At 38.9% G+C, this 14,452-nt stretch overlaps 3 protein-coding genes across 3 annotated transcripts; all 3 read right to left on the minus strand.

Annotated features, from left to right (window-relative positions):
- Window positions 1-3: 3 nt before the first annotated feature.
- Window positions 4-772, minus strand: BKA67DRAFT_145273 (uncharacterized protein; the record flags this gene model as incomplete). Its single annotated transcript, XM_046095081.1, has 1 exon — window positions 4-772. A coding segment is annotated over one exon (483 nt), but the record flags the coding sequence as incomplete, so codon positions are not given.
- A 1,837-nt stretch (window positions 773-2,609) lies between these two features.
- On the minus strand, window positions 2,610-3,287 carry BKA67DRAFT_588993 (uncharacterized protein; the record flags this gene model as incomplete). Its single annotated transcript, XM_046104415.1, has 3 exons — window positions 2,991-3,287; window positions 2,780-2,939; window positions 2,610-2,721 (listed from the first exon to the last, which is right to left on the minus strand). Coding segments are annotated over exons 1-2 (299 nt in total), but the record flags the coding sequence as incomplete, so codon positions are not given.
- Window position 3,288: 1 nt separating this feature from the next.
- BKA67DRAFT_588995 (putative metallo-beta-lactamase domain protein) lies at window positions 3,289-4,429 on the minus strand. Its single transcript, XM_046104416.1, has one exon. It carries the CDS (start codon window positions 4,195-4,197, stop codon window positions 3,325-3,327), a length of 873 nt encoding a protein of 290 aa, XP_045950898.1. The 5' UTR covers window positions 4,198-4,429; the 3' UTR covers window positions 3,289-3,324.
- Between the last annotated feature and the right edge of the window lie 10,023 nt (window positions 4,430-14,452).

Consider the following 14,452-nt stretch of genomic DNA (forward strand, 5'->3'; position numbering starts at 1 on the left):
ATCGATCGTTTGGAGCGAAATAGTATCGCCGTAAAGATATATCATGGTGACAAGAAATCTGGTAAAAGTAGAACATGTGCTTGTTGCGCAAAATTGAGTATTATTCCTGCCTATTCCTTAGGTCTCCCATCATAAATGAAGTCCTCGCACACGTTTATGACTGTCATGGCTGCTTGCGCCATCCTTGACGATAATTCAGGCGCAAGCTCTAGTGGGACATTACGGTCAATAGGAGCCGTGTAGCCTGCAGACCCTTTGCCTGACAAGAAGTTTTGTTCGCCTGACGAGATCATGAGGATGTCCTCATAGCAGAGCGCCTTTGGACGATCACGCCCGATCGTCTCTCGCAAAAGAAGCTTGCAGAGTTCACTGGAATCTTCCTCCAGAGTGTCATCGTCCTCTTCAGCCTCGATACCGGCGCACCCAGCTGACATGACCGCTTTCGCACCATGAAGCTCTCAAGGAAACCGTCTGTAGGTTTCTTCCTCTCGTTGTTTACAAGCTCCGCCGGCCGTGCTCCAGTATAACAAAGAATCATATAACAGCCGGACAAGTTGAGACCATGTAGCTCGAGAGGAAAGATGTTGGTATCATATGCTACGTTGAATATTAAGATGACCCGTAAAGAGTCCACGTTTAAAACCGGCTTCCCGTCGATATTGGGCGGTCGCAACCCAAAATGACCAACTAACAGGCGATTATGGTACTGGTAGCAAGTTAGTAAGCTTTCCTTGAAGGATAGTGTGGCAATATGGATGACTATAGATGGCCACAGTGTACGGGGAGCACTCCGCACACTAAGGCGACGAGCTCGCGGATCACCGAACTTGGGAAGTGGTGATCACGTGACTTAGCCAGTCGGTGTATGCCCACTTTCTGTACACCGATATTCTCTTTTGTAAACTTAGACTTCTATATACTACTTGACAGTACCTATACTATCATTTCACGCTTAGAGCGTTACACTTGCGGTCCCACGCTCATGCGAGCACCGTATTCACCATCCTATGCTCGAGTAGATTCAGGCTCTTCCTTTCAAGTGCGTCATACCAGACTTTCACTGCAACAGTGTTCTATATCAACTGTAGAAACTGTCATAGCAGGTAATACACGTTCCAGTTAGTGTTGGATCAAAGTATTTACATCAAAACTGCCAGGGATTTTCACCGAAATGACTGATGGATATTCCATACCAACGGAACGTGTCCGATTGGGTCTAGATCAGGGCTATGGGTTGGCCACTTAATAGTCCATATACCGTGATCCTCAAGCCACTCTGGGGACCCCCCTTTAACATGAATCTTCGCATTATCTTGCATAAAGGGATCACCAGGTTCGTAGAGAGGGAGAAGAACTTTCTCTAGAACTGTTTGGTATGACTTTGATGATACTCCTTTATGAGGAGCGTCCAGATCGCCTTCGCAAAACACTAAAGGTGACATACCACCTTCTCCCTTACGTAACAGGTCATCCCCCATACCATAAGAGAAATCCTAGATTTCACATGAACCTGTGGGTTTACGAGATCAGCCCGGTACCTTTCTTTTTAGTATCTGATAACCTAAAGCCCTGATTTTCCGGATCATTTTTGTAACTTAGCCGGCGTTGCGTATTCTCGGCAAAAAGCAAGATGTTCTTTTGCCGACTTTTCTGAGAGCTCATTCTCTTTACGGCGCGCCATTTCTTTAGGTGATGATGAGCCAATATTCTCTTAGTGGTGTTGGAGCTTACTATCAGAGCGTAGAGCGTATCAGGTATCGGATTGTAATAAGGTATATAAGGGCTGGAATTCTCTATATATAATAGAGAGTATGGCTTAGCGCGATAATACTAGCACCGTAGCACTCTCTTGCAACACTAACGTCTGACATACTAAGCCCTTAACGACGTAGGGACCGCTAGGGCAGAAGATAGGGTGCGTATTCCTCGTGTCAGAGCTGCGTAAAAGCACTAGCTTCGTTATGCGCGCGCGAGAGCGAGAGAGAGAGAGTATCGTCGACGCCGCGGAATCGTACGAGATACAAAGAGAGAGAGAGAGAGAGAGAGTCGCCGAAGACAAGAGGATCCCGTAGCCTAGTCGGGTTTCGATGTGGAATAAGTCGACGGCGTAAGGAGCTGGCTATAACTAGCGACCTTAAGGGCGACGAATATTATAATACTACGCGCTTAAACAGCTTATTCGAGCTGGAGCTTCGTGGAAGCGAGAATTGAAGTGCAAAAGCGCCGATACCATAGCGTCTAATACGCGTATTGTCAGAGTTGCCGGTACCCGGTTTTAGCTTGGAACGTGAACCTCGGACCCCGGAACCGTTGGATCGTCAGATTAGACCGTGCGCTTAGGACCCTGGATTCCGGAACAGATGACGACTTTAGCGCAGAAATAGCGTGGTAGCGTGGCAGCGTGGCAGCGTGATAACGTGCTAGCGTGGCAACGGGTAGCGGACAGCCGATCGAGGATGGTAACGCTTAAGCAACCTAGGTTAATCGATAACGCTTAAGTAGCCGTATAAGGCAACAACGTGGCAGCTATGGCAATAACGTGGCAGCTATGGCAATAACGTAAAAGTAGCGTTATTGACGATAGCCTCGAAGAAGGCGATAACAGGGCTTAGGAGAAACGACGACGAGGTTAACGACAACGAGGTCGACGATAGCTTCGGGACGAAGCCTAATAAGGGGGAGGGATATATCAGAGCTTATCCGGTATCGGATTACAATAGGGTATGTAAGGGCTAGAATCCTCCATATATAATATAAAGTAGGGCTCAGTCAATACTAGCACCCTAGCACTCCTTTGTAACACTAACGTCTGACACTCGCATTGGCTTGTAAGCGCCTTGTAAGCTCAGCGTAGGTAAAACGAGGGTTCCCTTTTGCAATTAAAACACGTCGTCTCTCTGAGCGTCAACTAAGCTTCCTAGGTGGCCGTTTCTGAAAAGCTGATTTGTTAATACCACGTGTTTTAATTGCGTTACAAATATGGTTCATACTATTAACACTTTTTGCTTCTATAGCTTTTGCGATATCAACCTTTCGAATACCAGCCACGCGTAACCCCAAAATGCTCATTCGAGCTTTAGAACTAAACTCTCCATTAGTTTGACGGTTTGCGCTTGAAATTCGACTATACTCATTCAAATCCATCTTGAATTGATGTAGAAATAAAGAATTATATGAAAAAAGGCAGCGCGGGGGTTTCGTTTCGTTGGGGTAAATTAAGTGGGGATGGGTACAGACTTTTGCCGATTCTGTTGACATTGCTTAGGTTAGGTTAGTGTGACTGTTCGACGCATCTCTATGTAACGTACGGAGGTAATGACTTGCCTACTTGCGTAGGATTTCAGCACCTCTTCCAAAAACTCCAAGGCCATTCCTCCAAGCAACGAGGGGATTTACACGATGCGGATACTTCTCCATCATCGCATGGTACAGCTCGTCGGGACTTTTTGACTCAGCCATACAGTGACTAAAATCCCGAATGTAATCTCGAGTCGCAGCCAAATTATCCACTCCATCCGACGCTCCAATTCTCTTATGCCCTGCGATAACAGTCTCTGGATTCAAGGCGGCTACCTTGTCAATACTGGCGATCCAAGCGTCTTGTAATTGTTTGGTATTCACTGCTGCTAGCGACGGGTGTACATCATTGTACACGACGTCGCCTGCTACCACCAATTTCAGATCCGGGATGTGTAGAACCGTGGTGTCATTCATATCAGACTGTCCTACTTCAATGGCTCTCAACACATGCCCTTCGAGAAGGATGGTGTTGCTAGAACCTAAAGGCTCCGTCAGGACCTGCTGCTTCTCGAGCTGCCCTGGAAACATTTTCTCCCAAACAGCGCCAAACACGTTGGGTCCAACCACATTCTTCATATTCTCGACGACTTGAGCAGTAGCCACTGCTCGAGCTTTGGGAAATCGTTTTAGCAGGATTGGCAATCCATAAAAGTGATCTCCGTGGGAATGAGTAATATAAATATGAGTAAGGTTTTTGCCGAAGGATTCAACCCAGTCTGCGAGTTCGGTAGCTTGAGCAATCGTCATGAATGCGTCTACCAAGACTGCGTCTTCTGCACCCGATATGAGTGTTGCTGTCATTGGCGACCATACTGGACTGAGGCCATATGGTAGTGGTGCAGTTACGGCAGGAATACCCGGGACTACCAGTATGTCTACTTTAAGGGTTGAAGACATGGTTGGGTAGACTTCCGTGTTTAAGTAAATATAAAGATGAGGAGATAGATAAGTAAACTGGTAAGAAGCGGGAATGCAAGAAACGTACAGCACAACGGGTAGAGATATTTTGCTTCCAGAGCATTAAGAAATTCAGTATTATTTATATTCAAAGAACCTATCGGAGCTTACCGAGTAAGATAATACGTTGGGCCAATCGGCTAAAATAAATCTTTTGTCAGACATAACTTACCCATGTTTTTTAGCTTGTGAAAGCGGATTCGACTCCTAAAAGTGGGTATTTTTCTTTTGAGTCATCGTCTTTTCAGAGTCTCTGCCTGTCCCCCCGTCGACAATAATGGCATCTCGTTTTCATTCTTCTCGAAAGCGGGGAAGGAACACCATCGACTACCTAATCTATTATACGGGTACATCCATTTTGCCAAACATATTGGACTGTTATAGCACAAGTCGAGTAGCAGCCTGATCTCGTTATAAAACTGTTAGTCCTTTATTACCTGTCGGAAGTTTGGCAGGGCGAATAACTCTCCTTCACCTATAAAATGTACAGACAGATCTTCGGCATGATATCTAAGTTCTCCATGATTTGTTCTATCTCAATTCTTCGTTACCTAATTAAAATAATAGCCTTATCCATTTTCTTCTAATAATTTACACATTAACATTATACTAAATGTTATTTTCTATAAGATTAATATGACCTTTAACTAGAATGATACCCTCTTATCGGACCTTGTATTACTTGAAAAGGTTGACAAGCTTCGCGACTTAAACATTGGTCAACATGTACCTCTTTACCTTGGGTATAATCAGAAGACTAGCATCTAACATGTTCTTATGCAATCTCGCATATATTATAGCTTGTTATGGAATGGCTTCTCCATTCAATTCTTTCCGTACAGTGTGGGCGACAAATAGATCTATTTAGCGCTGTCATACGAAGGAGAAGAAGGGATTCTTCCCCTCGTACGTGGTCTATAGATAGGGGTTTGGGGTTCACCCGTACGGCTGCTGGCTGCCGACAGCCACATCGTGGCTGTGGTAACTTACTGCTAGCACGCCGGTGACTACCTATACTACGTAGTCAACCGTCGTACGAGACCGCGAATTATATATTCCAACACTTGTCGTATTTAAAAATCAAAGCTCGGGGAAGTCCTCCTTACTAAAAAGCCTAATTAAAATTCTATTCCATAGAGATTAAAGTCTTAACACCCGTTATATAATATAAATCACTTCTCGACGTAATAATAAAGACCGCGTAAGTATACGTATAATCGCTAATTTATACGCTTTAAATAAGTATAAGATATAAGTAAAGGCATTTTATTATAAGGTGTCTTTTGCTTTTAAGTTTCGCGAGGAATTTATAGTTATTTTAAAAAAAAGGTTAAATTAATTTAGAAATTTCTAAACAACATAAATAACCAGATAAAACTTAAGCTAATAAAAAATAAGATTACAACTTAATATATTAAGTAATAATAATGCCGTATTTAATGAAAATGTTCTTAAAATCGAAATATATAAATATTATAAAGATTATTTTATAACCATTAATATCTTAGGAATTTGACGTATTATTACTTAAAGTATTACTAAAAACGATGTAATTAATTGTTACGAACTTAGCCGGAAGGCAGGCCAGGGGCCCTATATATGTATAGCCGGTAGGGCGCTTAACGGCTGGCCTAATAAGGAAGGGTCACGTGATAGGATCACCTTTGGATTAGTGAGCCAAAGGTGAGCACGAACAAAGGATCACTCCTAGATTATTAACTCGGTAGTGAGCTAATAGTGAGCTAGAGGTAAGTTAATAACATTAGTAAAGGAATGAATAAATATAATAAGGATTAGGTTTCTTACTCTATATAGACAGTCATTACTTTAGTGATTAATTTAAGCATTTATTTTACTTATAAGTAAAGCTTACGCTTTAACGACTACACTTATAAATCTCTTTACTTAATATATTCGAAAGTTTATCTTTATAGTCTTTTATTCGCGGTTAGTATATCTTGTTAATATAAACCCCCTTGTATTATATTATTTGTAGTTATATAACCCGATAATATAATCGTTACATTTTAATCACTCTTGTTTAGGTACGTTATCCGCGAAAAGTACTAAGTAATACTTTATATAGGAATAATACACGATGTCTCGTAACGGGAGCATTGTTAATAACCTTACGGGAGGAGCCGACGTATTATCGATAATACGAGCTCTTTAGGAATAGATAGTAGCTCTTTAGGTTTAGAATAACGAACTCTAAGCCGCTTACATTAGCGTTAAAAACGATAATAAGTAGCTAAACGAGCAGCTTGTTATTATACCCCTTATTACTTTAGCGCCGGCGATCGCGTATAGGAGTAACGGATATAAGATGCTAGTACCGTAAGCATACGACGGTAAGGATAGGAACGTTTAAGGATTCCTTACTTAATGTAAGGCTTATCTACGATTTTACCGCGACAAAATTATCACGCCATCCGATAAGATCCTTTGTATTATAAGATTCCTCCGAGGAGACGCACTCGAATGGTTCGAACCAATTATAAGAGACTACCTTAATAATAATACCGAAGTTAGTCGAGAAGATAGTATTAACGAAATGTTCGCTAACTACGCTAAATTCGAAGACAAACTTAAGGTAACATTTGGTAACCTAAATAAGATACGAACCGTAAAAAGACGCCTTATATAACTTAAATAAAAAGGCTTTATATCTAAGTATACTTCCGAGTTTAAGTAAATCTCCTCTAGAACCATATAAAGCGACGACGACGCCCTTATAACACTTTTTTACGTAAGACTACGCGAAGATGTTAAGGATAAAGTCGCTAAGGAAGATCGACCGGAAGAATTCGACGACTACGTCGAAAGGATTGTCAAGATCGACAATCGCCTATATAAGAGAAGGCTAGAAAAGCGAGGATCCGGAAATAGTAACCGCGACAATTACTAGAAGCTTAGAATGAACATGGGGAAAAGCCGTAATAATAATTAACCACGTAATAATAGCTGGCGTAACAAGACGTTATATAGATAACATAGCGGACTTATAGACCTCGACGCCACTAAACGAAGAGGACCTAAGAAGGACAAGAAAGATGTTATATGTTATAACTATAATAGAAAGGGTTACTTCGCTAACGAATGCCGATAGCCTAAAAAGGGAGGCTTTAAACCCGTTCCGGAAGGAAGACAGGCTTAAGTAGCCACTAAAACTAGTAATACGGAAGAACGACAGGTTAACGTGACCACCCGTATCGAACCACTATATAAGGACTTACACTAGACATTTTGCTATGACGATGGCTATAATACGCACGCCTTTAGCAAAAGGGACTAAGGCTAGTACCCTTCCAAACCACGTAACTTTTACATGGTTCGTAAACAACTAATAACATAAGCAAAAGACACGTATAGTAATTTAGAGGAGCACGTACTAGCTACCTAGGAATACGACGGACCCACCCGTTTAGAGAACGAATTAAAGTACGAATTAAAGAAAGATTCCGTAAATAACCGAAGTGGTTTTAACATTAGAGTAGATAATAATCGACACTAAGAAAATGTTTATTAAGACAACTAAGTTACGAAGCTTCGATACCTTATGGATCGAGCTATTCGCACCTAAGAGTTTTTACGAGTACTCATTAAAAACACCCTCGAAGAAATAGGAGTTATGGTCTTCGTAAAACAATTATTTCATACCCCTTAAGAGTTATATTAAGCCCTAAACGACGTACAAGACCTTAGCATTACAAGATGGGAGAAATGGACACTAAGAGCCATCTTCGGAGATAATTAAATATTATATAAAAATAGTAAAGGATATAAAACACTCGCTTAAACCTTATATATCGATAAGAACTATACGTTCCACTTCGAAGAAAAATTAAAGCATGAATTCTTTTTAAACAAAATCGTATTATGGTTTATTAACAAACCTTACTTAGCCGATAAGATTAGAGAAGTAGTAATACGATACCGAGACCCGTAAAGATACGTTATCTTCATTATAAACCCTCGCTAATACTTCGCTTGCCTTAAGGGACAGGTTAACTGGGATTAATACTACGAGGACACTTATATAAAACACGCCGATATAAAGTGCCGCGCGTGGAAAGGCTTATAATAATACTACTAATAATACGTAATCCGCGTTATTATAAACGGAAAGAGCCTTAAACTAGAACGATTAATCTAGTATCTTACTTAACGACTTAACATTAATAAGTAAGAAAGAAAGGAAGCTTATACGTTAAGCTAACGACTTAAGGAACGATAAAATAAGAAAACCCTTAATATCGACGATAATAATAGCGATAGCGATACTATAAATAAAGACCCCGATGAAAGACTAACGGGAATCGAGATTATTAAGAGAGACCTCTTAAGTAAATCGCCACTTTAGGAAGGATATAACAATTACAAATATTTACTCGAGGAAGTCGAGCGAAAAATGTATTAAGAATACGACGATAATAATGGCTAGCCGTCATTTAAGGAAATATATCGGGATGTTTACTAATAATGGGGATAACTTAGTCTGGAGTTATATCGCTAGAGAATTAGCGTCGAACTAGTAAATTAAGTTACGATTTACGGACGAGCACTAACCCCCGATAATCTGCCTAATAATAGAATCTAGAGATAGATACGAGATCGATAACACGAGTTGAAATAAGACGGAGTCATTCCACTTTAAGTCGAAACATTACGGAACTACGTAATCCTCGCGATAACCGCGATAAGACGACGAGCCAATACCCTAGGAACTTAAGAAGAGGATTATAAAGCTAGTAAATAACGCGGGTACGCTCAGGCTATATAAGAAGTTATAAACCGCCGAGAGCGACGCCGACTTATTAAGAAAGGATCGGGAAAAGAACTTAACCGTCTATAACGGGATAATAACGGTTAAAAGAAAGGTCCTTATATAATGTTACAACTAATATATATAATCACCTTACGATAAAGGTTCGAATTATAAGACACGATATTAAGGCCTTAATAAACACGGGTGCTTAAGGAAATTTTATCTCGCTATAAATTGTTAATAGGCTTTAAATCGATTAAAAGCAGAAAACGACGCCTTATACACTTAGGACGGTAGATAAAGAATTCGTTATTTATAATAACGGACTTGTAAATAAAGAGATTACGTATATCCCCGTTTATATTTAAAATCGAGAGGAATAACTCTAATACGACATTACCGAAATTACGGATTACGACTTAATCCTAAGGATACCTTAGTTACGAGCGAGTAATCCTAAAGTAAACTAGATTACAAGCCATTTCCAATAAGATATACTAAGTAAAGACTTAGCCTTTAAAAAGCGTTCTAAAGAACCCTTAAACAAGCCTAAAACATTTGGATTTTATTTAATAACTAAAGATGTTAAATTAAACTTAAATAAAATAATACCCGAAGAATATAATAAGTTTAGGAAACTATTTAACGGAAAGCTCGATATAAGATTACCACCGCATTCGGTATTTAATTATAAGATTCCATTTTAAGAGGGAAAGGAACTTAAATTCATGAAAATTTACCCGGTTAAACCTTAGTACGAAGAAGTATTAAAGGAACATATAACTAAAGGACTTAGAAAAGGAATTATCCGAGCATTAATATTATTAATAGGCTTTCCGGTACTATTTATACCTAAGAAAAGCCACGACGGAAGCGTTAAATAGAAAATGTACATTAATTATCGAGAACTTAACGAAATTACAAAGAAGAATCGTTACCCCTTACCCTTAATTAAGGACCTACGCGACAAGTTACACGGAGCCTAATAGTTTACGGCCTTAGACTTATTTAACGCATATAACTTAATTAAAATTAAAGAAGGCGACGAATAGAAAACGGCATTTAAGACTAAGTACGGTTACTTTAAATACTTAGTTATACCATTTGGCTTAACCAATACACTAGCCAACTTCTAAAATATAATTAATACAGTATTACGAGAATGCCTCGACGACTTCGTCGTAATATACTTAGATAACATCCTTATATTCTCGAAAACGCTCGAAGAATATAAAAAGCATGTTATTACCGTGTTACAAAAGTTATAAGACGTAAACTTGTTAGTTAACGTTAAAAAGAGCGAATTTTACTAAAAAAAAGTGATATTTATAAGATATATTATATCCTTAAGAGAAATCCGGATAAAGGATTTTAAAATCGTAATAATTAGAGACTAGTTTACATTAATAACCGTTATAAAAGTACGATCCTTCTTAAGCCTTATAAACTTTTATCGGATGTTCATTATTAAATTCGGAAAGATTAATAAACCCTTAACGGACCTAACGAAGAAGGATACCCCTTTCCAATAGATAAAGAAAGAGCAAAACGTATTCGACGAACTAAAGCTTCGTATAATAAGCGAACCAGTTATAACTATAGCCGATTTAAATAAGGAATTCGAAATCGAACCCGACGCGTTAAACTACGCGATCGGAGGATAGCTCAGTTAACGAGGAAACGATAAGAAACTTCACCCCGTCGCATTTTACTCTAAGAAGCTTAATAAACTAAAACTAAATTATTAGATTTACGATAAGGAATTAATAGCCATTATTAAAGCATTTAAAGAATGGAAACACTATCTTAGTAAAACCATATACCTTATAAAAGTGTATATAAATTATAAGAACTTAATATCCTTTACTAAGAATAAAGAACTTAACAAACGATAAGTACGTTAAGTAGAATTCCTTATAAATTATAACTTTATAATTATATATCGGAAAGGATCCGATAACGGCCGTGTAAATATACTTAGCCGACGGGTAAACCACTTCTAAGTAACACTTAAAGAAACACACGTTATTTTAGCGATAAATAAAGATGGAAACCTTATACCCGTTATAAGCATATACGCCACTTTTAAGGTAAACATAACAAACACGTAGATAAGTAAGATTAAAGTTACGATAAAACCGTACCTTTAGGATTTGTTCCACGACTTAACGTTAGAAGTAAAAGGAATGGAAAACGTTACGAAATATAACGGCAAATTATAAATTCCGGAGAAGTTCCGAGACGATCTTATTAAAGACTATTACGAACTATTATTTCAAGGATATATAAGTGTATTTAAGACACTTAAACGAATTTAACAAAAATTCGATTATACTAACTTAAGATAATATATATAAAAGTATATTAAGAATTATAACCTTTATAATAAAGTTAAGGCTTTACGATATAAGCCTTACGGGGAACTATAACTAATAATACTACTTAACCGAGTATAGAAATTAATAACCATGGACTTCATTATTAAGTTACCACTATTTAAAGAACTTATAATAAGTACAAAATACGATAATATCTTAGTCATTATAAAACGACTCACGAAGTACGCTTACTTCATTCCGTATAAAGAAGCTAGTAATATAAAAGAACTCGTATATATAATCTTACGAGTAATGATTAGCTAGTACGGGCTATTAGATGAATTCATCTCCGATAAAAACAAGCTCTTCACGTTAAAATTCTGGAAATCACTTATAACGTAGTTAGGCGTTAAGTATAAGCTATTTATAGCTTATCATTTATAAACGGATAAATAAACGGAACGAGCTAATTAAACGCTCGAATAATATTTACGGTACTATATTAATTACGAATAAGATAATTAAGTATCGTTATTACTTATAACATAGTTTATATATAATAATACGGTTAGTAAACCCATTAAAATGTTACCATTCTACGCAAACTATAGCTATTAACTAGACATTACTAAAGAACCGTTAAATAGAGAAAAAGCTCCGAAAGTTATCGAATACGTCGATAAGCTACGAAACTTATAAGAATTATTATAATAAGAATTAATGTTTATATAATAACGTATAAAAACATATTACGATAAGAATAAGGTTAAGGGACTAACCTTAAAGAGGGGAGATAAGGTTTACCTCTTACGTAAAAATATTAAAATAAAGCGACTAAGCGACAAACTCGATTTTAAGAAAATCAGACCATTTAAAATTAACGAAGTTATTTCACTAGTTAATTATCGACTATCGCTACTAAAAACTATACGGATATTTCTAACCGTATATATAGCCTTACTCGAACTAGTACTAGTAAATGTAAAACTAGAAGATAACTTAAAAGCGGAACAGCTTAGTTAACAAGATTACGAAATTAAGAAAATCTTAAGACATTAAAAGATTAATCGAAAATATAAATATAAAGTCAAATGGAAGGATTACCTATATTCGGAAAACACCTAAGAACTTACGAAGCATTTTACGAAGTCTCTAGAAATCCTACGAGATTACTAAAAGAAGCCACGGCTTCAAAAGGTAAGAATCCCACGGAGTTTTAATTAATAACCCCGAAAGCACCACCAGCCTACGTAACGATTACGGCCTCCGACTCATCACGCTCCTCCTTATCCAGTTCATTAAAGGACTAAAGACCGCGGTTTACCATCTCCAAACCCCGCGACAACAAAGACTCGCGCTAAACCCTTAAACGATCGAGCTTCGCTAAGGCAACCGTGGTCTCCGTATATAGCTGACGAAGTCGCTTAGCTGTCTCGCGTTCCTCGCGCCGGATACGCTAAGACTCGCCCACAATCCGGGTTAAGGAAGACACGGGAACACTAAAACCATCGCAAGAACGACCACGACGGACACACTCCTTACAACGATCCGTCCCCTCCATTATACGATATTTCCAACCTCTTTTATAACATAAGGAACAAGGCATCACGTCGTAACCCAACTCTTTAATAAGTGCGGCGAGGCGATAGCGTTACTCAGTTTTCGACAATTTTGTAAAATTAGGTGTCGACTTTAAGACACGACTAGACATGATAAGCAGACATCACACGAACATACAAACAAGGGAGAAAGACTCACCAAACGACAAGTAGGCAAAAGGCGACCTACTTAAGGAACCAAGTCTTAGAGGGCTAAGACGAAAGAGAGGGAGAACCTAATGTTACGAACCTGGCCGGAAGGCAGGCCAAGGGCCCCACATATGTACAGCCGGCAGGGCGCCTAACGGCTGGCCCAACAAGGAAGGGTCACGTAACAAGATCACCTTTAGATCAGTAAGCCAAAGGTAAGCACGAACAAAGGATCACTCCTAGATCACCAACTCGGCAGTAAGCCAACAATAAGCCAGAGGTAAGCCAACAACATCAGTGAAGGAATAAATGGATATAATAAGGATTAGGTTTCCTACTCTACATAGACAGTCATTACTTCAGTAATCAATCTAAGCATCTATCTTACCCATAAGTAAAGCTCACGCTTTGACGACTACACTTGTAAATCTCTTTACTTAGTATATTCGAAGGTCTATCTCTATAGTCTTCTATTCGCGGCTAGCATATCTTGTTAGCATAAACCCCCTTACATTATATTATTTGTGGTTGTACAACCCGATAATATAATCGTCACATTAATATAAAGGACTTAGTTAAAGGTTATATTAAATAAGACCGTATAGTTATCTTATTAGTTTTGCCGAGTATCGTCGACATTGCCATATAAGAGATCTTAGAGCTTGTTAAGGAGTACGACGAGAATGGTAAGTATACTTTCGGCGTGCTAACCAAACCCGATTTGGTGCTTGAACCTAGTGCGCAGGCCGCCGTCTATGAACTTGTTCAGGGCAAGAAACGGCCGCTTAATCTTGGTTACTTTCTCGTCCAAAATCGCGGGGCAAATAGTAGCGCGGTTCATTATGACGAACTTGATTAGACCTTCCGAACGCACCCATAGAACAATCTCCTATACGATCGAGTCGGCGTAGCCGCCCTTAAGAGAGCAGCTAGGATCACTATTGATTAACACTACGTAACGAGAGTCTTATAAACTACTAGACAACCTTGGACCACTTTATCAGAATAAGCGCGAACAACGCAGCTTCCTTAGTCGTATTGTTGTGGACTTCTAGGATTGTGCTAGGTCGGCCTTGGCTGCTAATCATAACGCGAAGCCAGCCTTTGACCAATAGCTTCGTCTCATCACTCGCGTAGTGAGTATTACGAATATGTTACGTAACGACTTTTACCAGAGTGCCCATTCTCAACATCTCGAAAATACTGGACTTTTTGGGCTGTCCATACTGTGTGAGGTGCTTTCTGATTCCGACTTTGAAGAAGAGCCGGTAGATTTTATAATAGACGATCCACGGGTGTTACTTCAAAGAGCAAAAGTGGACGATGTTACACCGGAGGAACTCATCGAACTCGGCGACATC

Source organism: Truncatella angustata (assembly GCF_020726525.1).
Source record: "Truncatella angustata strain MPI-SDFR-AT-0073 chromosome Unknown BKA67scaffold_15, whole genome shotgun sequence".
In the NCBI taxonomy this organism is placed as follows: Eukaryota; Fungi; Ascomycota; class Sordariomycetes; order Amphisphaeriales; family Sporocadaceae; genus Truncatella; species Truncatella angustata.

Excerpts from the sequence above, each read along its gene's own strand:
- BKA67DRAFT_588995 (XM_046104416.1), bottom strand. The coding sequence starts at position 4,197 with ATGTCTTCAACCCTTAAAGTAGACATACTGGTAGTCCCGGGTATTCCT.